This window comes from Solanum stenotomum, chromosome 12 (assembly GCF_019186545.1).
Source record: "Solanum stenotomum isolate F172 chromosome 12, ASM1918654v1, whole genome shotgun sequence".
Classification (NCBI taxonomy): domain Eukaryota; kingdom Viridiplantae; phylum Streptophyta; class Magnoliopsida; order Solanales; family Solanaceae; genus Solanum; species Solanum stenotomum.
Genome location: NC_064293.1, coordinates 40,523,031 through 40,546,600, shown reverse-complemented (window position 1 = coordinate 40,546,600; position 23,570 = coordinate 40,523,031). Strand labels below are relative to the sequence as shown.

Sequence of the window (23,570 nt, the reverse complement as noted above, 5' to 3'; positions counted from 1 at the left end):
AGAGTTTATGGGATATTTTGAGATGTCTTTTCAGGAAATTTAGTACCCTTTATATAGGCATAAACTAAGGTTTAGGGTTGAGTAGATTCCAAGAATTCTAATTGAAACTGAACACACCATCTAGAGTTCCAATTCGAATTGAACACTTCTTGTAGAGTCCGCAAAATTTCAATGTCTACAACCGAATCTAAGAAATGTCCAAAATAGAAATAATTTATTTTGGAAGGATCAAATATGCACCTGTCGACATTTATGAAGAGTCTGAGCAACATAGTGCGTATCAGTGGCACACTCCTGTATTACTCAAGTGCGTGCTTTTACCCTTTTCATACATAGTCACATTACATCATATTTGCACCAGTAATGCTCAGCTTTACAATCATTTTGTAGAGAAAGGAAACTTTTCAACTTTTTCTTCTGAGTTCTGGAGGGAAGGAAAACACAATCCCCTCATTTCATAGATTTATGGTCTTGGTATAAATGCATCTTGTATCTTATATTGATATCAGTACATAATTTGAAGAATAGTAACAGCAAAAGGACAAACATTGAGTTCTTGGAGGCTCCAAGGTTACAGGAGCTCCGTATTTGTCGTCATCATCAACAATCAATATGAACCATGGCCAGCAGAAACTCAGAAAAATTGCTGACCATGGTGTATGCTAAGATATATCTGTACAAACAGCTGCCGAACTCTCCTTCATATGTCACTCAACACCCCCTTTAAGAGATCCAGTCCTTCAGCTGATATACTTCTCCTTCTTGTAGTTTTTGGTATTTCAATTCGAGGTGGTGGATCAGGAGAGAAGCAGATTACAAGAACGGTTAGATTATCACAACAGTTACGCTTCAGTGCCTCCTTGACAAGAAATTTTGAGCATTTCTCGGGATCATTATGCAGCATGAGCTCCTTTCTTACGATTGTTATTGCATATTGGCTACTCATGACATCCCATAAGCCATCGCAGCCAATTATCAAGAATTCATCCTCTTCTGACAGGACTACCTCTTCAAACTCTGGGTCAGAGATCAACAGGCCCTTTGAACCTTTGGCACCTTTTATGTGCCAGTCACCCAGAGCTCGTGCAACTGACAGTTGGCCATTGAGGTAGCCATCAAAAATGACGCCCCCTAGTTTTTCAATTCTCAACTTCTCGGAAGTAGCGTTTGGTTTGTGGTCTTTTGACAATTCAATTGCTCTTCCACGCTTCCCTAGTACAGCTCGAGAGTCCCCAGCATTAGCTATCAGCATGGTCCTGTGTATTACAACAAGATGCAACATATAAATGAGTTGTTGCCATTTCAAAAAGGAAGTGTGTATATACTATTTATATTGATATAACAAATAGTAACGTAAGTAGAATGTGCCTTCATAAGTGAAAATCAGAACTAAAAATGGGAAAGATATGCCATATGGAATGTAGTATGAAGGCCAAAATCAGTAGGAAGACCATTTTTACGAGATAGACTTGCACATTTCAAACCAGTAATGCAATCTACTCGGACATGAACTTTGAACAACATAAGGACCTATGCATGTTTAAAATACTCTTTTCGAATCAAATAAAAGCCTTGTCATCTGTATACTAAACAGAGTAAAATTTGGAGAATTCCTTGGAAAAGTTGCAAAACCCAAATGCCAAAAGTAAAACTGGACTAACATGAGCCATCGACATTTGCCTTACAAAGCTAATGAAGCAAACAACACCAAACAAGTACTGTGAATTGATCTTTTGGCTACATATAGACATGAGCAGCATTTAGTTCAATATGAGGAGAAACGATGACTATCATCAGTTTCTCTTCCAATTTTTTTGGTACAAAGGGATTCTACCACTATTTGATCAAAACACAGACAATACTTCAAGAGATTCATAAATTAATATAATTAGGGACAGTGATGGTTTCAGTACTTGTTGCCCCCTTCTGACATGAAGAATTGGAACTTAGGACTGAACTACACAAAAGCAGATCAATATCTTACCTTCCTAAAATAAGTGCAATCAGAGCAGTTGTTCCAGAGGAACTATCGAGAGACTTCGTATCTGCTAACGTATTATCGGCTTTCTGAAAAGCATTCCTGACAGCTTTTTTAACCATTGATGGGAAATGGGAATCCTCTAAAATAAAATTAAGGAGATTATTTTGAGTGAATGATGCAGCATCAGTGCCACCGTGCCCATCAAACACCTGGGAGTACAAAAACAACAATCAGACAAGTAATATCATCAAAACCCAAGGAATTGACTATTCAAGTGCGCATTCTAGTTGATATCATACAACTACCAATAACTAGATAACAATCATTGAAATCAAAATAATGTGGCTTATTAAAAATTATACTAGTGCTCAGTTTTCAGCTTTCTAATTTAAATACTGAATGTTTAAATTTTATGACTAGTACTAGAATTCAATACAAGACATTCAAAGAGCACCGGTGACATCAGGTTGTATCAGCCAAAAAGCTTGTTTTGCCTTCACATACATAATGTAATTTTCAACAAATGTATGCAGTACTTCTGCCCCTCCTCAAAAACTGATAGTTTGAATCAAATAAGAAATTACATACACCATAATATGCTCCTTGTGAAAGAAGACCTTTGGATTCATCAACTTGTTCCCGGAGATTATCAATACGGATATGTTCATCTTCCATGTACTGTTTGGGTCCCATCTCAGAGTAGCTTCCTGAGCGAAAGATGGGGACATATGCACAATTGTCACTTGATGGTGATTTGAGACCAAGCATTACTGTATTTGGTTCCTACAGATTTATAAGACAAATACAACTTTCAATTCGCAAGCAGAATAAACACACACTGACAGATAAAAAGCCTCTCCAGCTAACAACCTACAATTGTATATGCTTGTGAAACAGTTATCGTGCACAAATTTATATATGAAACGCAATTGAGTAATGCAATAAATGGAAGTTCATCAACAGCTTATAAATCATGATGGACCTACAAAGCCAGTGTTGGCATAATCATCATGGTATTAAAATCATAAAAGCTGGAAACAGTCGGAAGATATTAGAAAATCTTTTAACGGTTTACTAGAGCAAATCAAGCTATTCAATATCGAAATGAAGAACAATGTCTGCACTGGGATCTACTTTTCACTGCTAACAATACACCAGAACAAGGATTTTAAAGCAGGCACTGTTGTTAATTAGCAAGTAATTAGGATTGCCACTAGTAAACAATCAACAGGAACCACCGCGCATATCCGATCCAATTTTCCTCTTTTTGCTTTTCAAATAGTTCATTTCCACAATAGGAATGTACTAATCAAGCCTCACAGATCACCCCTCAAGCAATTGATACAGAATCCTTCTAAAGTATATAACTTCAGTACATAACATACATCACACATACTATTTTGCAATCAAAAGACTTGGTCTTTTCTACATAATTAAACAACTTGAGTTTCTGCAAGCATAAGGCCAAACTATCATGTAAAAAAAGGAAATTTCCAAATTGGGATCCTCTCACCAATGCAGAAGTAGCTCCCAAGCTTGCTTGGCTGATACAATGCCTCATCCCTGGATGGTTTCTTGGTGGCTTCCCTGCATTTGGCTGACTCAAACCATCAGACACTTCCTGATTTTCTTCAATTGCTGACATATTTCCCTTACAGAACCCATTTTCAATTTCCCCATTACAGGGTGACATATTGGTGCCTGGAGCCATCATTTCTTTCATTCACTCCATCAATAGATCCCTTAATAGTGTGCATTTGCTTTCATGGTTTAATTATTAAATTTTCTTTCTTCACATGGACAGCTGTGTGACTGTTTCTTGATCCCAGGTCAGAAACACCACAAGAACCCACATTTTTAGGCAGAAAATGAGTATGACAGACCCTTCTTTGAAATTGAGAAAGAAGCAAAGTCACGCACATGCCAAGATTTAAACTTTATCAAGATTTGAGATTACCCAAATGGTACAAGATCTGGAAAAATTAACAAAGATTGATTAAACCAAGGAATGTAAAGAAACAAAACATTTTGTAAATGTGCAACAAGAATATGAGAATAGATGAATGTATATGGATAATAGAGTGGCGATCCCAGCTTTGAGCTTTTTTCATGGCCGGCTTTCTAGGTTATGGCGATTGGGAGATTGGGTTTGTTACACGTGGCACTGTCATTGGATGGCTGGTATTTTAGTTGACCACAACCTTGTATTTTGCCACTAACAAGAAACTAATAATTCATACCCGATATTTATATCAAATCATACGATTTCCGTTTAGGTTAGTTATCCATATTTCTAAAAATAATTGTGCTTTTTTAATAAAATTGAGATAGAATTAATTACTTCCTCTATCACACAACATTATCCACTACATTAATAAATAATAGAACCCTTTGAATAGATTAAATTTAATACTTTGAGAAAGGTATTAGACATTGAATAATATTTAATATCAAGGTAAAATTAGGTTGCGTTACTATTAATAGCAAAAAAAAAAATTAAATGTGTATACCTTAACTTAAGTTAGATAAAATTATTTCTCAGAACACTAAATATTAACCTAAAATTCTCTAACCATACATTAGACAATTGTGTTTATGTTTCTTCCCTTAATCCTTTTAGAAATTGCATATCAAATTAATAAGAGATCTTCTTCTATAATTTGTATTAAGTAATCGTAGTTAAATAATCAACTAAAATCCAAATATACAGTAATTAATTATAATTAAGCTATATATAAATGACACATGTTATACATTTATTAATTAATTTAATATAAATAGCAGCCAGCAGGTTTATATTAAATTAAAAACGAATGAGGTAAAGATTAATGGTTAACGAAATGCAAGTGGAAAATATTAAAACCTCATATTATGCAGAACATTTGTGGCCAATCTATCACAATGATTACCAAGGATGTGGTTTCAAGGCTTCTTCTTCAAGTAAGAGGTTTCGAATTCAAATTCTACGTATGAAAAAATATTTAATAGGAAACGTTGTCTTAAAAATGGGTTCCTATTTAATACGAATTCAAATCAGTCAGACTATTCAATACGATTTGAATTGGTGGAACAATTAAAAAAAAAAAAAAAAAACTATCTCAATGGAGTAGGTAGTAGTACACTTTTGACCTTTTCCCAAAAAGAATGATACTTGATGTAGATATGACAATTGTTTGTTTATTTTTACTCCCAATCAAAAATTCCAATGCAGGGTGAAAAGAAATTGATTTATAATATCATCACTCAATTAATGTTTATCATTTAAAAGTTATATTTTTTTTTATTGATAAAAAATATTTTTTAAAATAATAATTATTAATTAAATAATCAGTTAAAAAATTAAAATCAACATGACATCAAATACGTACCGACAAAAATAAGAATAATTGAATTATTTAATGTTAAACCCCCATCTGAACAAAAAGAAATGTCCATGTAGTGGGCACGATGATCACTTTGGAGCAGGACCACTTATAGAAAATTTAATGAAAAATTGTGTTGAAGGTGTGGCTCATTTTCATGAAAATTTATCAACACCAACATTTATATCGACTCAATAGATATATGAAACATATTTATAAAGTTTAACTATTTGACAATGATTAATTATTATATATATTTATTTTATAAAATTACTTATAATAATTAACAAATTTATATGATTTGATGCATTCATACGTACCCGACAACATATTCCAAATCGGGCCATTAGCCAATGCAAGGGGACCTCAGGTGTTGACCTAAGCCACATAAGTCTAAGATAAGTTCCTATTTCTTTACTAACTTTTTTGTTTATAAATATTCTATTTATTGTTTGCCATTGATTTGTTGAAAATAACAAGTTAGAAGATAGATTGTGATATTCGTGACAAAAGGCAGGTTAATGAACAAATGAATGCCGGTCAAAAAGAAAGAATAATTGATTTTAAAATTGGTAAACTTTGAATAAAATTGCATATGATATTTTAAGCAAATAACACTACACAAAAATATCAGTCATATTATCTCAACAGGGTGGTAGAGAAATTTGTTAGGACATTCAATCTCATTTCATCAAACTCGATCAAAAGTGTGGAGGTTATGCTCCACGACATTACTAAGTTCCCAACTATAGTATTGTAAGTAGTTTGGGAACAATTATACAACCGCGATATTACTTATTGTTGGATTATGAAAGGTGAATAGGGCGTCGTGCAAAAGCTTACAATTGTAAATAATGTAGTTGACAAATCAGACGGCAAATAAAAACATACTAAAGATATATTATTAATATGGTTTGGTCAATCGACCTACATATTGAAAACTAATACTAAAAAAACATAAATATGTTTAGGAGAAAATCTCTCCATAAACAAGAATCTTAAACGACTACATTGTGGATGTTATTGTTTTATGCTAGAGAATAGTGATCTTCAATTTATAGATCTCCAAACTATTCTTCTAAGAAAAGAATAAACCAAATATGGAAGAAAATTATATTTTTCTTTCAGAAAAAGTTCAAGTATTTATGGTAATACTTGACTTTTCTTTAAGGAAATAAATAAACTTCAAATAAGGAAAGAAAATCAGGGTCAAACCTTAACACTTATGTCTTACAATAGTAAGAAAAATTATTTAAAACTGATTAACAAGCTTATAACAAACACGTTTTTTTTTTAGAATCCCAAAATAATCCAATAATTTTTTGATAAATAGTTAAACTTTAATAAGAATGCTGAGTCATTAAGGATGTTTCTAACTTCCTTTTGGGCACATAGCTTAGTGGGCAAGTCCAAATTATATATAATAAATAAGGGATAAGGGTCTGAAAAATATTTTAATTTTGGTCGAATTTGCTGTTGCGATATTAAAGTTTCATGAGGACCTATTACGTCCTTAGACTATTTAATATCGTATTTTAAACATATATATTTGTCCATGTGGACATAAAAAATAATGCAAAATTATAAAAAGTAATGTGTTCACGTGGGCATATATATACCTTTAAAATACAATATTAAATAGTTCAGGGGTAAAAAATACGGTATTAAATAGTCTAGGGAGGTAATAGGTCCTTATGAAAGTTTAGTATCGCAATAACAAATTCGATCAAAATTGGAATATTTTTCGGACCTTTATCCCTAATAATAATAATGGAAGTTGGAAGAAAGTGCAACATTTTATACCTTTATCTACTGTCACACGTATTCTTTAGTATACACCCCCCGCACATTTTTCATGTGTTTTTGCTACAATTTTTTTCATTCAGTTTTTGGTGTTCATATTTAGCTCAACTAAATTTGAATTTATGTTAGAAAGTCTCATATTATGAAGTAAAATGCTTTTTAACAAAGATGGTTTTATACTCAAGGATTCTCAAATCTAAAATTCTGAAGGAAGAAGTACCTATCATTGTACTACAACTCTGATGGGTATTTGTGCTACAGAAATAACACTTTTTCTGTCCTATTTTCTTGGCAATGATACCTGAGTGGGTTCACTATTCAATCATCTTTTAGTTCCAACCAAAAATAGCAAATTCAGATTTTGTAAGTCATACATGAACTAGGTGAAAAAAATCCAGTAGCTCGTGATTGATTATTTGAATTTTGAATTCATAAAAGTAGAAAAGTTCATATTTTTTTCTTGCTGAAACTCAAGATTTCAATATTTGCACTTATTTGCTTTGCCCTTTATGCTTTATTAGTGGGGAAGAGCAGAAGCAGATACCCCACTAAAGAAAACTACAGCTTTTTTTCCTTTTCCTTCTGCTTCTTGTTCTTTATTTCCCCCCTTTGTCATGGCGGTTTGATGTTCTGTAAGTAACGCAATATATCCAATACTCAATCCATATTTTCTCAAGATTTTGTTCTGCTCTTTTCAGAGTTTTAATATTCTTTTTGGCTGCTCCATTATCTTCTAATGAAATATGACTCATTTCACACTCTGGGTGGGAAAATTACTGTTCATGTCCTTCTAGTGTGAAATTGAGGCTTACCCCTTTCTTCCTTAATCCCCTTTTTTGTAATATGCTTTGACTGAACTATTATGTGTTTTGAATTCTTGATGTTACTGCTTACTGTGTATACTTTCTGTTAGTGTAAGTTTACTAAAATTTTCCTATCTGTGCATAGCAGTGTCAAGATTGCATATTTTTGTACCCAAGTTCACTATGAGACTATTTTGGGCATTGATTTTGATAGTTCTCTACAATGGGTATTCTTCAGAGGGGGTTAATTCAACTCTTTCTGCAAGGCCTAAAGTTGTGAACATTGGGTGTATGCTGTCTTTCAATACACTCGTTGGGAAAATTACTAAAATCGCTGCGGAAGCTGCCGTTGAAGATATAAATTCCAATCCAGATGTTCTTGGAGGAACCAAGCTGAATATGATAACATTGGATAGTAATGCCAGTGGATTTCTTGGAATAGTTGAGGGTAAGCTAGCCCTTTGCAAATATCTGTAATTTTGTTGCTTTTGTGGATAGCATTTTCATTGTTTCAATAATTCTGTTCTTGCTCTTTGAGTTTTATGTAAATTGTTTGGTTTTTATTACAGCTATCCGTTTCATGGAGACGGATACTGTGGCCATTGTTGGCCCCCAATCTTCTGTTATAGCTCATGTGGTATCAAACATTGCGAATGAGCTGCAGGTCCCTCTATTATCATTTGCAGCCACAGACCCCTCTCTTTCTTCGCTTCAGTACCCGTTTTTTGTTAGAACTTCCCCAAGTGATAAGTTTCAAATGGAAGCGATAGCTGAAATGGTTGAGTACTATGAATGGAGAGAAGTGATTGCTATATATATTGATGATGATTTTGGAAGAAATGGTATAGCTGCATTAGCAGATCAGCTGGCCAAGAGACGATGTTCGATCTCTTACAAAGCAGCTATGAAACCTGGAGCAACATTGGATGATGCCCGGGATGTTTTGGTTCAGGTTGCTTTGAGAGAATCACGAATAATGATTGTTCACACTTATCCTACAAAGGGTCTGGAGATATTCTCTATGGCACGGTATTTGGGGATGATAGATAAAGGATATGTGTGGATTGCTACAAATTGGCTCTCAACTATCCTTGATGCTGGTAGTCCCCTTTCTTCGGATGAAAAAGAGAACCTTGAAGGGGCTATCACCTTGCGTATACACACTCCAGGTTCACAATTGAAACAGAAGTTTGTCTCACAGTGGAGCAACTTGACAAGGAAGGCAGGACTTACTGGATCTTCAGGAATGTCCACTTATGCGCTCTATGCTTATGATACTGTGTGGCTACTTGCTCGTGCCATCAATGAATTCTTTAACCAGGGTGGAAATGTTTCATTTTCTAAGGATCCAAGGCTAACTGAACTGGATAGTGGAAGTATGAATCTTGATTCTATGAGCATCTTTAATGGAGGGAATATATTGCGAGACAGCATTTTTAAGGTCAATATGACAGGTGTAACAGGACCATTTACTTTCACTTCTGATAAGGAACTCTTCCGCCCTACTTTTGAAGTCATTAATGTGGTTGGTACAGGTTTTAGGAAAGTTGGTTATTGGTCTGAATACTCTGGTTTATCAATTGTGCCTCCTGAAACACTGTACTCTAAGCCGGCAAATCGTTCCTCTTCAAATCAACAGCTACATAGTATAATCTGGCCTGGACAAATAACGGAAAAACCTCGTGGATGGGTTTTTCCTAACAATGGGAGACAACTGAAAATTGGAGTTCCTAACCGAGCTAGCTTTCGTGAATTTGTTGGAAAGGTACCAGGCGCAGACTCGTTCAGAGGATACTGTATTGAAGTCTTCACTACTGCCATAGACTTATTGCCTTATGCTGTCCCTTACAAACTAGTTGCTTTTGGCGATGGTCATAACAATCCAGATGATACAGAGCTAGTACGCCTAATCACAGCAGGAGTGAGTACAAGACTACCAAGGTTTTATTGTACTGTCATTTGAACAATGTGCTTTCTAACTGTATCTACTTGATCTCTTATTTCAGGTTTATGATGCAGCCATAGGTGACATAGCAATTACAACTAATCGAACAAAAATGGTTGATTTCACTCAACCGTACATTGAATCTGGGTTAGTTGTAGTGGCACCTGTTAAGGAGCAGAATTCTAATGCTTGGGCTTTTCTCAGTCCATTTACTCCTAGGATGTGGTGTGTCACTGGTGTTTTTTTCTTAATTGTGGGCACTGTAATTTGGATTTTGGAACACAGATTGAATGATGATTTTCGTGGACCTCCGAGTAAACAGATTGTCACTGTTTTATGGTGAGTTGGCAAAACATTACTAAATTAGCATATATTTACCTGATGAAAGAGTATGTCATATATTGTTCGCTCTTCCTTGACCTTCTCCCACACCTGCCAAACTTCACTTTGCAGAAAATCAAACTCTTAACCCTTTCCTATGTAAAACTCTTTTGCAGGTTCAGCTTTTCAACTCTCTTTACTGCCCAGAGTAAGTAACCTATGCTGGTTGAGTTACTTGTGTACTACCCTTTGAATGAACTTCTATAACCAAAAAAAACACTTTTGTATGCAGGAGAAAACACTGTCAGCACCTTTGGCCGTATTGTCCTTCTTATATGGCTATTTGTTGTTTTGATAATAAACTCAAGCTATACGGCCAGTCTCACCTCAATTCTTACAGTGCAGAAACTTTCTTCCCCAATTACCGGAATTGAAAGTTTAGTAAATACAAAGGAACCCATTGGTTATCAGTTGGGTTCATTTGCCCGTAACTATCTGATTCAAGAACTTCGCATTGATGAATCTAGACTTGTTCCTCTTAACCTCCCTGAAGATTATGCTAAAGCTTTAAAAGATGGTCCTAGCCGTGGTGGTGTTGCAGCAGTGGTAGATGAGCGTGCATATATGGAGCTTTTCCTCTCATCGCGTTGCCAATTCAGTATTCTGGGTCAAGAATTCACAAAAAATGGATGGGGGTTTGTAAGTAGCTCTCTGTCAACTTCACCTTTTTGCTTTTACATGTTTTTGTCAACTTCACCCTTACTTATACATGTGAACCTGCCTTTTATGAATTTGTCTCCCACCGTGATGAATTGACCATACATGCAAATATGCCAGGAAATTGTTAAATGCATGAGAAGTATCTACATCAATCAAATACATGGAAATATGCCAAGAAAGTTTATTTTTTACTGATGCATGGTTTTCTCCATTGTTCCTTAGTTATAATCCTGCTTGAAACATGTCTTCTGAAGATGAATTATACTACTGTTAGTTCGATATATGGAAGGAGACCTGAGATTTGGGAGATCATTATCATTCTTGACATAACATGGTGCTTGTTTCACACAAAATTTGTCCCTTCAAAACATAGGGGGTCGATTGGTCAGAACATTAAAGGAATGAATACAAGTACAAATATTGGCTGTGTTTGGTACGAAGGAAAACATTTTCCGGAAAATGTTTTCCAAATCAACTCATTTTCTTGAAAATGACTTTCCTTCAAAACTTAAGGAAAATAGGGAAGTTGCTTCTAAGGTGTTAGGGGTGTCAAGGGGTAAATTTGGAGGCCATAAAGGAGATTGGTGGTGGAATGGGGAAGTCCAATGTAAAGTGGAAGCGAAGAAGGCTGCATACATAAAATTGGCGGAGTGTGTAGACGAGGAAGAGAAGCGGAAGCTTAAGAAAGTCTATAAGATGACAAAGACAGAAGCTAAGTTAGCTGTTACGAAGGCGAAGACGGCAGCTTTCGAACGCTTGTATGTCGAGCTGGGGGTCAAAGGTGGGGAGAAGAAGTTGTATAGGCTTGCAAAAGCAAGAGAGAGGAAGGCGCGCGATTTGGACCAAGTGAAGTGTATCAAAGATGAGGAAGGCAAAATACTGGTGGAAGAGACCGCCATCAAGCAAAGATGGCGAAGCTATTTTCACAAACTTTTAAATGAAAAAGGGGAAGCAGACATTGTGTTGGGTGATTTGGCACACTCTGAAAGACTTCGGGATTTTGGATACTGTAGGTGCGTTAGGTCCGAGGAGGTTGTACGGGCTATTAATAGGATGAGTAGGGGAAGAGCGACCGGACCCGATGAGATTCCGGTAGAATTTTGGAAGAGCATGGGTAAGGCGGGCATAGAGTGGTTGACCGGGCTGTTTAACGTTATCTTTAAGACAGCAAAAATGCCTGAAGAATGGAGGTGGAGTACAATGGTTCCGTTGTATAAAAACAAGGGTGATATCCAAAATTGTAACAACTACAGGGGTATCAAATTGTTGAGCCATACTATGAAGATTTGGGAGAGAGTGGTGGAGATGAGGGTGAGAAGAGGGGTGTCCATCTCTGAGAATCAGTTCGGATTCATGCCGGGACGTTCGACCACCGAAGCCATTCATCTTATGCGTAGACTGGTAGAAAAATATAGAGAAAGGAAGAGAGACCTGCATATGGTGTTCATTGACCTGGAAAAGGCTTATGACAAAGTACCGAGGAATGTTCTCTGGAGGTGCTTGGAGTCTAAAGGAGTCCCGATGATGTATATTAGGGCGATAAAGGACATGTACGGTGGAGCCAAGACTCGGGTTAGAACAGTTGGAGGAGACTCAGAACATTTCTCAGTTGAGATGGGGCTGCACCAGGGATCAGTCCTAAGCCCTTTCCTATTTGCTTTGGTGATGGACGAGTTGACGCGGTCTATTCAGGAGGAGGTCCCATGGTGTATGTTATTTGCGGATGACATAGTACTGATTGATGAGACGCGGGACGGAGTTAATGCGAGGTTGGAGGTATGGAGACAAACGCTGGAGTCCAAAGGGTTCAGGTTGAGTAGGACCAAAACAGAATATTTAGGGTGCAAATTCAGTAATGTGGTGGATGAGACAGATGTGGATGTGAGACTTGCCGCACAAATCATTCCTAAGAAGGAAAGTTTTAAGTATCTTGGGGCTGTAATCCAAGGGAGTGGTGACATCGACGATGATGTTACACATCGCATTGGGGCTGCTTGGATGAAGTGGAGGCTTGCCTCTGGAGTATTGTGTGATAAGAAAATTCCACCGAAACTTAAAGGTAAGTTTTACAGAGTGGTAGTTAGACCGGCCTTGTTGTATGGAGCGGAGTGTTGGCCAGTCAAGAACGCACACGTTCATAAAATGCATGTTGCGGAGATGAGGATGTTGAGATGGATGTGTGGGCACACTAGGAGCGACAGGATTAGGAATGAGGTTATCCGGGAGAAGGTGGGAGTGGCCTCTGTGGAACACAAGTTGAGGGAAGCGAGACTGAGATGGTTTGGACATGTGAAGAGACGGAGCGCAGACGCCCCAGTGAGGAGGTGCGAGGTAATGGTGGTAGAGGGTACGCGGAGGGGTAGAGGTAGGCCCAAGAAGTATTGGGAGGAGGTGATTAGACAAGACTTGGCTATGCTTCACATTACCGAGGACATGACTCTAGATAGGAAGGAGTGGAGGTCACGTATCAAGGTTGTAGGTTAGTAGGGCTAGCGTGCTGTTTTCCCTTGCAGGGGTATGGGTTGTTAGCGTTTGGAGTAGACTTAGCCTTATGTTGTTTACTGCGTTTCTCGCATCGCATTACTTTCTTGTTGTTACTGTATCATTTGTTGATTATTCGCTATCGTTTGTTTTGGCTGGTATGTTGTATATATATTTCTCCTGTCTCTTAGATTTGTTGTTCTTGAGCTGAGGGTCTCCCGGAAACAGCCTCTCTACCTCTACGAGGTAGTGGCAAGGTCTGCGTACAATTTACCCTCCCCAGACCCCACCTAGTGGGATCTCACTGGGCATGTTGTTGTTGTTGTTGTTTGTTTTTAAAAAATATTTTCAATTTTAAAATTTTATTTTCACCCCACCCCTATCCTCGACCCCCCTCCCCCACTAGCCCCCCACCCCCCGCCCAAAATAATAATAAATTTAAAGTTTGTTTTATAAAAAATACTTTCAATTTCAAATTTTTGTTTTTCACCCCCACCTCACCCCTACCCTGACCCCCCCCCCCCAACTCCTAAAAAAAATTAAAGTTTGTTTTTAAAAAATATTTTCAATTTCAAATTTTTATTTTTTCACCCCTAAAATATTTTCAATTTCAACTTAAAAATTATTTTCTACTCTCAAAAATATTTTTTATTCATAAATCAAACACTAAAAAAAAAAATTCAAAAAATATTTTCTACTCACCAACCAAACATGAACTTGCTTGTTTTCGAGGAAAACATTTTCCTTCCTACCAAACACACCCATTAAGTTGGTGTATTTGGTTTATAAACTACCTTTCCTTTCATCCTATTCCATCAAACCAATCAATCTAAGACCATTTTGTTTTGAAGGGTTTATGCCAGATCTGTCGATGTTTTGAGAATAATTTCCTTTTGTGACTAGTGCTGATTTCTTTTCTATTTTTCCCCCTCCTAGGCTTTCCCTAGGGATTCTCCTCTAGCAGTAGACATGTCAACTGCAATTTTGAAACTATCAGAGAATGGGGAACTTCAAAGGATCCATGATAAATGGCTTTCTGGAATAGCTTGCACTTCACAGAATACAAAGCTTGAAGTGGACAGGCTTCAGCTGAAAAGCTTCTCAGGTCTATTCTTTCTATGTGGGTTGGCATGTTTTCTGGCTCTGCTCATTTATTTTGTGATGCTAGCATGTCAATATTGCCAATACTATCCCAATTCTGAGGTAGCTAGTGAAAGCTCACGATCAGGACGACTGCAGACATTCCTTTCTTTTGCTGATGAAAAGGAAGAGTCAGTGAGGTCTCGATCCAAACGAAGGCAACTAGAGGCGACTTCAGTAAGAAGTATTGATCAAGATGCATCAGTAAACGGTTCAAGGAATGACCGTTCTGAGATATACTCGAACAGGGTTGTAAGCTTTGGAGAATCTGTATAGTTCATAAACAAAAATCTACCATTCTTCCTCAAATGTAATTATAAAGGTTGACTGCATATTTGTGTAGACGATGCTGTAACTGTATCGAACTTTACAAAGTTCTGGTGCCATTGACAGTTTACAACAACTACTACTATGACTCAATCTCGAAATAGTTAGGAGTTGAATATATGAATCTGCAACTGTCTGTGTCGTTCCATTTAAGCCTATTTTTGAAAAAAAAATAAAAAAATCTCTAGCATTAGAATATCCTGCTAATCCATATGCATGCGTACTACAAGCCCTTTCAGCTCGAATAAGAAACATATTTGAGCATTTAAAATAAAAGAGAGAAATGTTGGTAAACATACCTTAATAAGATTACACAATTTGATTTCATATTTACATTATTTTTGTTTCCAACAATAGTGGTGTCCGTACAGCTTTCTGGTACCTGCCCGGCACAGGCATATTTACATGGTGTAGATTACAATATACAATACATGTTACATCATGCATATAATGTAAGAATGGAACAAGATTCAGCTGCTATCTGGAGGAGCCTAAAGTACACTGCTTGTGAAGTACTTCTGAAAACAGGCCTCATCTTTACAGTATTCTGACATCACTTTATACACTTCAATTAGTAGTTGTGGAAACCGCCTCCTAAAATAGCCATCAAATCCTTCTGGAACAGTTCCTAAAATTTCCTGAAATGAAGTTGAGATGCACCGGAAGTCAGCAAATACAATCTGAAATCAACGATAATATTTCCACCTTGCAGCACACTGCTTCTTTGAGATGTTCCCACACAAAAACTAATTCCTCAAAGGAAGTCTTGACCAAATGTTAAGTCCACCAATTTGTTGAATAACAATATGTATTAAGCAGTACTATATAAATTGATCAAAACTAACCTGAATTTCGGTGGGAAGCTCTCTATAATGATTTAGCTTGTTCCGCATCACACGCAGCAAATCACGAATACTGTCAAATCTATATCGCCTGTAATGGCCAATATTTTTTATGAAAGGAGGCTCCATCTTCTCATCCCATTTTCCACCCAAAGCCACAGGCGCTGTACCTTCTAATGCTTTCAGAAGATCAGAAGAAGTCTCCCTATCTTCAAGTTCCACCCTGTCGCTTGAGTCACGAAGAAATGACAGTCGCAGCTCAGCAGTCCAAAAGAAAGGATGAGCAAGCACCTTCACTGCCTTTGGTCTTTTACAGAGTTAAGGAAAAAAAAAAGGAGTTTAGCAATAGGCAGGTGCAGCGTACATAGACTAGCAGAACACGCACTTTATCCAAGAGAACGCTTTAGCAGTTTTCCCATTACAATGTTAATTGTATATTGATTGAAAATACAACTACACCTCGCTGAGCTAAAAATAGCTACCAATTCATGAAGCAAAAACCTCTAATTTCTTTATCTTCTCTTACATTTTGTCTGTTTTTTCTTTCCTTTTTTTTTCAAAAATTATTATTTCTTGACAGGGATATTGGTGGCCAGGGTGGGGGAAAGGGTGCCTATGGGCCTTTTGTGAGGATCAAGCCTTGCACCTCAAGTATGCAAAATTACGACTCCGACTCTAGCCCCTACCTAGTTAGCACTGGATTTTCTTAGAATCTTTTTATACGTAATCGTTTTTTAAGATCTAAAGAGATAAAATAGGTAATACTGATACAGAGATGTTTCCTGCATTCCTGAACAGCATTGAAGAGATAACTGCACAGCCTACTTAAACCGTCGAATGGGTCAGAAACTTATCAAGCACATTACTAAACTAAATAGAGCTGAAAATTCAGTTGATAAGTTGTACTTGGCTAAAACTTGATTGCACACATACTAATAGTCATAATCATTATGCCTGCCGTCCTATTGTGATTAATAAGCTAAAAATATTCTTTGAATTTTGAAAATCACCATCAGGAGCTGTAAAACTAAAGGGGGGGATAAAAAGGGTATAGTCATCTTCACAAACATTTTTAGAGTACGAAAACAGTATTGCAATACAAAGAGAAGTTCCAGCCATAACTAGCTACAAGAATGTCATGGTCAATAACAAACTCTAAATTTGTCCATAGTTATTGGTATGTGCGGGATGTAATAGAATTTTTATTACATAAAGCATGTGCACTTCTTACCTCAGTTCAGCATTGGGATCTAACAAACGAGAAAAGAGATCCACAGCTTCAGGGATGTGTTCCGACAAGAAAAGATCCACTTTATTCTTTGTAATGTTAATGTCACGCTCAAGAGGACTTCCAAAGGGATGACGACCACCAGTCATGCAGAAAAACAGAACAGACCCCAGACTGAACATATCAATAGCACGTGTTTGACGTCCATGAAGAAGTTGTTCAGGAGCTTGCCATCCCGAACTTCCATAACCTGCAAAAAAATATTGCTGAGTAAGGACAGCGAGAAATATGCATTAAAAAGTTAAAGACATCATGCTGAAGCAAGCTCTGAAAAAAAAATTAAAAGCTAAGGCGCCACCTAAAAGAAGAATCTGGTGTGAGAAACTGAGAATAGAACTCAACTGTCAGTCAAACAATCTTCTCTTGAATGCAGCAAGGATGACATTGTAGAGATGCTCAATGTGTCATGCAAATTACTAGATAAAGGAGCATACTCAATGATGGTGGGACTGAAGATAACTTCATTAGCAGCTAATGTTTTAGCTACTTAACAATACTTGCCTGTTGGGTGATGACCCAATGAAGACATATCTCCAATGAGGCGCTTGCTGATTCCCATATCAGAAAGCTTAGCACATAAGAATTTTTCCTTAGTTATCAGAACATTTTGGGGCTTCAGGTCTCGATGAATGATCCCCAGATCATGAAGATGAACAAGACCAGAAACCACATCCCTGTCCTCCAAAAAAGAAAATCAGAACAGCAGACAAATTGGAATTCAGAACATTATAATCAAAAGATAAAAATGAAAAATGGTTTTCCAGATCAAATTTATGTTTAACATCCACTACCAGGGCACATACTACAATTTCTATGCACGGAAACAGCAATATATATCTTATAAGCGCTTAGTAACCAAACAGAAGATGACAGTTGGGAAATGCAAGATGCAGAAAACTTTTTAAGGATTGGTAAAGGAAGGAGCATTTGTAGAAGGCCCTTCTTACCCACTGCAGATGGGATAAAAAATGTAGCAGACTAGCAGGTGACCTATTTTATCAGACCATTCAAAAGGTTAGCAAATAGCAAAATCATAAAAGAAAACAGATGAGACAGCATGGATAAAAAAGCACCAAACCCTAAAAATTATGAAGAGAAAAGCACTGAAAAGGCCAATTGTAAAGTCATCGTCACGAGAAATTTTGAGTCAGAAGAATGTGATGGTATTTTCTTGTCTAACTGCCCAGCTCTATCCGCAGGCGCGATAAGCAAAATTCAACAAAGTGAATTTCGCTGAGTTCTTTACCTAAAAAAAGGACCTCTAGAGACCTGATGACTAGTATAGTATAGGAAGCAAAACCCAAACTGTATGATCTTTTGGTATTAAACAGACAAGAAATAAAGGAGAGGCCTTTCTTCCGAAGTAAGCTCAGCCTTTTTCAAATCATCATCTAATGGATTGCAAAGTACCCTCATATACCATGAAACAATGATAAGAGGCACAAAAGTCCAGGCTGTTATAAAATTATTCAACGAACCTCATCAATTTGAGCAACAGAGGTGAAGGACAACCATTTTCATTCATCAAGTCAGTATCCAGAATAATACCCTTCAAATTGTCCAGATAAAGTCTATGCTTCGAAGATTCTCCATCCATGTTCTGGTTAGGATATGCATTTTCTGAAGTGTCAGCATAAATCTGAATAAGGTCACTCAAGCTGCAAATGCAGCGTTCCAACGCAAGATAAACAAAATCTTGGTCTTGTTCCACACCATACCACCGAACGATATTTGGATGTCGATCAGACGCAATAAGATTCTGTATCTCTTTGAAGGCAATATCATGATGTGCCCTGACAAGCCTTTTCACAGCAACTGCACGACCTTCATAAATTCCTTCAAATACAACTGTACCATTGCTCCCTTTAGCAATCTCTGTACTGGAGACAAACAATTTACCAATAGAGCGTCCACCTTTGGTACATATACTTGGTTGAAGAAAGTTCAACAACAGTTTATTATCAGCATCCACGTCTGCATATTTAAGTCCAATACCAGATGAGGTGTCTTTATCACTTTTAATGCCATTGCTCCCATTCTTTCCAGACTTCCGAGACTTCTTCCTTTTTGAAGGTACATTTGGTGAATGTGGGTTCCCAAGCTGTCTATCCAAATTGAGCTCAGACACTAAATCACGACTATGTGTAAAAACTCCCACAAGAGTAGCTAAAATACTGCGAATCGGCATGCTCAATCTTTCAGAGCACTTCATTATTCCTTCTTTGAAAGGACTTTTAGCATCTTGTAAAATTTTGTTTATGGTGAATAAAATTATGAACACCACCAATATGCCAAACATAGTTTTTTTAATAGTAATATTTTCTAAGTGGAAGGTGTCTACATTCTTGTCGGGCACAGGAGTAGCTGCATTATCAACATTTGGTTGTGAAGTAGGAATTGGCAGCATACCCTGACTATCAGCCTCTGGGAGCATATTGTTATCATGACCTCGGCGTCTGTAGATAAGGGCCCTTGACTGACATGGCAATGGCATATTGAAATGCACATCAGGTTCAGATTTGTCAGACTCCATAATATCCCCACTAAATGCATCATCAACTTTGCAAAGAGCAGCAGCCCCTATTTCAGCAACCGTCATGTTCCACAACACTTTGTCTGAGTTTGGAATAAAGGACGTTAATGCATAGTCTGTCCTGGTGATGTAAAGCGTGTAGCTGGGCAGACTCTCTTCCTCAATGGTGCCATTATGATGAAAAGTAGTGTTGTTGTCCTGAGTTGCTGGAGAGCTAGGCATACTATATGTGTAAATCAGGCGTCCAGTCTTAGCATCAACAAGAAATGCAGTAGTTCTTTTAGATCCCAGAACAATTCCGCCATCCTCAGCTATTTGTGGAGTTGAACTAATATACTCATCAATACTCTTCATAAGTTTCTGTTCAAAAATATGGAGCAATAAATAAGAGACTAGAGTAAAATAACAACAGAAATGTAGGGCCAAACATATATCTCAGAAGTTTGAGGATGGTCATTGCTTCTAACTTGCTGAAAGAATATACCTAATGACTCATGAAACAGATATTTATGTCATTGTATCACCCTTATTAGCAGAACAATTCAGGATGAGGTCCATCCCCATCAGCTTAGGGTTGTATAACAAAATCTTGGACCTGACCCGTCTGCTATTTTTACTTTTTCTTTCTATATTAATGGGTAACTTACTTGGACCTTTCCAATTGGCAAAACCAAGTAGGACATCCACTTAGTTTGAGATATACCTATGAACCTCCCCTCTCGTTGAGACTTGCCACTAATATTTTACTATATACATTAAAAGAGAATGGGTATAACAACAGCCCCTTCTTAGCTACCTTTTCTTTTCTTTTTTTACTTTTTTCCATTACACACTTTTTAAAAACTGAAACTGATTCCAAAATTGCCTACGATCAGCCACTACATAGAAAGGAGGGTATATTAGTCAAATCATGCTCAGAATAAACACCTTCATGTTGTGAGGTTGAAGAGGGGAGGTTGTAAATATTTTTCAAACTAAGGGAATATTCATTTCATTTTGTTAAGCTAGATGGATATCTAGTTGATAATACTATATTAATTGGTATCATGATTCATTATTTGAAACCTTTTTTCCTGTAACCTTTCTCGAAAAAGAATGGTATCTTCCTCATTATCAATCAATGTTAAGTAGATATCATTTCTCGTTGTATTGCACAGAAGAGACTTGCATAAAATTTAGAGACAATACCAATTTACCAAGCCTGTTGTGTGCATACAACTCCCAATCATCCCCACGGCCACAGTCGATAAAATAACCACTTCCTATATCAGATGATGCCTCCTTGCCGCTATTGTAATTAACAGGAGCCTGATAAGAAGAGTAGATTGATGACCCAGATCTAAATGACCAGAGTGGTGGTTTCATAGTATTTAAGCTATTTTGCTCCCTCAAAGAAACTGTACCATCCAATTCAGCAAACAGAGCTGTCTCAGGTTTCCTGGTTCGAGAGAGTGTAGCGAAAACCAAAGCCAAATAAATTTAATGGATCAATAAGCATACCACAAGTATATCAAATTACCAGTATGACACAAAGTGAACTTAGAACAAACAAAACAAAGGGCTTTAATTTATCATTTCCAAAGGGAATCTAGTTTACAGCTCATGCATCCAATTCGCGGAAAATAAGTTGATTTACCTACAAAGACATTAAACAGAATGTTTCTGGGTTCAAGGGATGAGCAGAAATGCTAGTGATGTTTTCTCTTAGATCCTGTTCATTTTTCGAGCAATCACAGATGCTTGAAGCATTTCATGCAGCGAAACATATGATCCATATTAACTGAGTCTCAGAAGATCCCACTCCCCTCACTCATAAAAAAAGACACTATTTTTCCATTATTTATATTGTAAATTACAGGGTAAGACAAACTAGTAACCGAAAAGTATTCTGGTGTTTATAGAAACTGATCTCCTCCAAGAGAATGTTGTACTTACAAAACTAGAAATCCTGAAATTATTAAGCTGTAGTTTGGTAACTTGGCATGGTTTCGACATAGAGCAATATGAAGCAAAGAAAGGCAGGATAAACAAACATCCCTTTTCCTGATGGCCCAAAAAAGAGCATAAGAATCTTTACCAATTATAAGGAAACTAGAATGACATATCTAATTGAATAAAACACGAACTAAAGACGAATCTTGACTGACAATTAGTCAAAAACAAGTTTTATACAGACAAATCTAAGTGTACAATTTGTACATATTTAACATGATTCAATTCTTTAGCCTCAAGAACCATAAAAAAAAAAAACATGGAAAAACAACTGCAGTAACAATTTGAACCAAAAGATCAAAATACACGTTAGTAGAAAATGAACAACAAACATTAACAAGAATCTTGCAAAGCAATAATAAATCTTTGTACAAATTACTTTTAAAAACTAACCAAACCAGAAATAAATTCAAATGGGTATAAGTTAAAAACTCTTAAAAAATCAAGAATATAAACTAACTTTAATTCCGACAGCAAATTCCTCCTCGCCGGAGCTAGCATAACCCCATCAGAAATTCCGTCAATTGAACCACTGGGCAAGCTAAATAACTCACTGGCCAAGACCGTAAAGCTGAAAAATAACAGTAATATACCCGCCGGAATCACCCAGTAGCGTCTCATCGACCTGAAATTGACCGCCGATTTCTCCCCGGTTGGTGGGGGTGGGGGTATCAAATAAATTAGGGGAGGTGGCGTATGATAGAGTTATGGGTTACATCGAAGATTGCAATTGAGGAAATCTAGAGATTCGATTCGAGATATGAAAGAAAGGGCGTTGTTGTCTGGATTTTGGGTTCCTGGGATTTCGTCTGTCGACGGCTGTCTGTTTTTCTTTGCCTCATTGTTGTAACTTAATCCAGTTTTATTTCTTTCTAATTTAATATCCCAACCTCCAATAATAGCGGTCCACTATATTATATATTATATAAAAAGAAAAAAGATAAATATATGGTTGAATTATTATAAATAGTATGCAAATATCCTTCGATATATTTTTGAGATATTGATGTCCCTACCGTTCAAAACTAGAGTATATATGTCTTTCACTCTAACGGAAATGTTATAAATGATGGGAACAAAATCGTAATTTTTTTAATAAAAGAAACTTCATATTATATTATATAAAAATATAAGTTTCTTGAATTGGATAAAAAAAAATTAAAAAAAAAAAGTAAAAAGGAACTAAAAAGGGAGAAAAGGTGATTTAAAGAAATGATATGAATATCATTAGGGAAGAAATTAAAATACTAAAAAGAAGAATATGAGAAATATTAAGGAAAAAAATATTAGCATTTAATGATAAAATAAATCTCTATATATATATATAAAGTTGAATCTTCTGATGTGGCATGTCCCAATGATCATAAAATCTATTTATCTATTTTTTCATATTTTTGGAGGATTTTTTTTCCTATTTTCAAACCTAAATTAATTCTAATTTGTTACCGCTTAATTTCCTCAATTTAAGGCTATATAATTAATGGGTTTAAATTAATTAAATTTTAAGAAAGAGAAGAGATACCATTTAAAATTTCAATTCTTAATTGTTATTAGTATACCCTAACCGTTTCCTCAAATTAAGGCTATAATAATAGTAGAAATCATTTACAATTTTAAATTCAGAATTAATGATTTTCAACCGCCAAAATATTAAGGTCCTATAAAATCATACTCCCTCCGTCTCTAATTACTTGTCCACTTTTTCTTTTATAGTTGTCCCTAATTACTTGTCAATTTTGGCAAATCAAGAAAGGACAAAATCTTTTTACCTATTATACCCTCAATTAAATGACTAATTATTTTGAAAAATGTAACTTTTCATCAACTTCATAATTAATAGGGGTAAAATGGTAAACTCACTATGTCATTAATTATTTTCTTAATAGGTGTGTCAATTCAAAAGTAGACAAGTAATTAGGGACAGAGCGAGTACTTTATTATTTAATTTCCATTAATATTTTCTTTCTCTTTATAAATTTCTTTGGTTTTGTTGATTTGCTAATACTATTCTAATAGTTAATAGAAAAGATGT

General features: G+C 36.2%; 3 protein-coding genes across 3 annotated transcripts; 1 reads left to right on the top strand and 2 right to left on the bottom strand.

The window, feature by feature from the left end:
* Positions 1 to 316: 316 nt before the first annotated feature.
* Positions 317 to 4,152, bottom strand: LOC125849115 (probable protein phosphatase 2C 47). Its single transcript, XM_049529133.1, has 4 exons — positions 3,495 to 4,152; positions 2,570 to 2,764; positions 1,985 to 2,190; positions 317 to 1,256 (listed from the first exon to the last, which is right to left on the bottom strand). Exons 1-4 carry the CDS (start codon positions 3,702 to 3,704, stop codon positions 701 to 703), a joined length of 1,167 nt encoding a protein of 388 aa, XP_049385090.1. The 5' UTR covers positions 3,705 to 4,152; the 3' UTR covers positions 317 to 700.
* Positions 4,153 to 8,079: 3,927 nt separating this feature from the next.
* LOC125849436 (glutamate receptor 3.6) lies at positions 8,080 to 14,984 on the top strand. Its single transcript, XM_049529520.1, has 6 exons — positions 8,080 to 8,397; positions 8,519 to 9,870; positions 9,956 to 10,233; positions 10,392 to 10,423; positions 10,508 to 10,914; positions 14,353 to 14,984. Exons 1-6 carry the CDS (start codon positions 8,133 to 8,135, stop codon positions 14,830 to 14,832), a joined length of 2,814 nt encoding a protein of 937 aa, XP_049385477.1. The 5' UTR covers positions 8,080 to 8,132; the 3' UTR covers positions 14,833 to 14,984.
* Positions 14,985 to 15,138: 154 nt separating this feature from the next.
* Positions 15,139 to 22,397, bottom strand: LOC125849437 (serine/threonine-protein kinase/endoribonuclease IRE1a). The gene is made up of 7 exons (XM_049529522.1): positions 21,999 to 22,397; positions 20,735 to 20,984; positions 18,492 to 19,906; positions 17,515 to 17,687; positions 16,957 to 17,203; positions 15,729 to 16,032; positions 15,139 to 15,521 (listed from the first exon to the last, which is right to left on the bottom strand). Exons 1-7 carry the CDS (start codon positions 22,157 to 22,159, stop codon positions 15,375 to 15,377), a joined length of 2,697 nt encoding a protein of 898 aa, XP_049385479.1. The 5' UTR covers positions 22,160 to 22,397; the 3' UTR covers positions 15,139 to 15,374.
* Between the last annotated feature and the right edge of the window lie 1,173 nt (positions 22,398 to 23,570).

Excerpts from the sequence above, each read along its gene's own strand:
- LOC125849115 (XM_049529133.1), bottom strand. The coding sequence starts at position 3,704 with ATGAAAGAAATGATGGCTCCAGGCACCAATATGTCACCCTGTAATGGG. Across the intron at positions 2,765-3,494 it reads TGGGAGCTACTTCTGCATTG|GAACCAAATACAGTAATGCT; the intron begins GTGAGAGGATCC and ends ATAAATCTGTAG. Across the intron at positions 1,257-1,984 it reads ATTGCACTTATTTTAGGAAG|GACCATGCTGATAGCTAATG; the intron begins GTAAGATATTGA and ends TGTAATACACAG.
- LOC125849436 (XM_049529520.1), top strand. The coding sequence starts at position 8,133 with ATGAGACTATTTTGGGCATTGATTTTGATAGTTCTCTACAATGGGTAT. Across the intron at positions 9,871-9,955 it reads TACGCCTAATCACAGCAGGA|GTTTATGATGCAGCCATAGG; the intron begins GTGAGTACAAGA and ends CTCTTATTTCAG. Across the intron at positions 10,915-14,352 it reads CAAAAAATGGATGGGGGTTT|GCTTTCCCTAGGGATTCTCC; the intron begins GTAAGTAGCTCT and ends TCCCCCTCCTAG.
- LOC125849437 (XM_049529522.1), bottom strand. The coding sequence starts at position 22,159 with ATGAGACGCTACTGGGTGATTCCGGCGGGTATATTACTGTTATTTTTC. Across the intron at positions 20,985-21,998 it reads AATTTGCTGTCGGAATTAAA|GAAACCTGAGACAGCTCTGT; the intron begins GTTAGTTTATAT and ends CTCTCGAACCAG. Across the intron at positions 15,522-15,728 it reads AGCTTCCCACCGAAATTCAG|GAAATTTTAGGAACTGTTCC; the intron begins GTTAGTTTTGAT and ends ACTTCATTTCAG.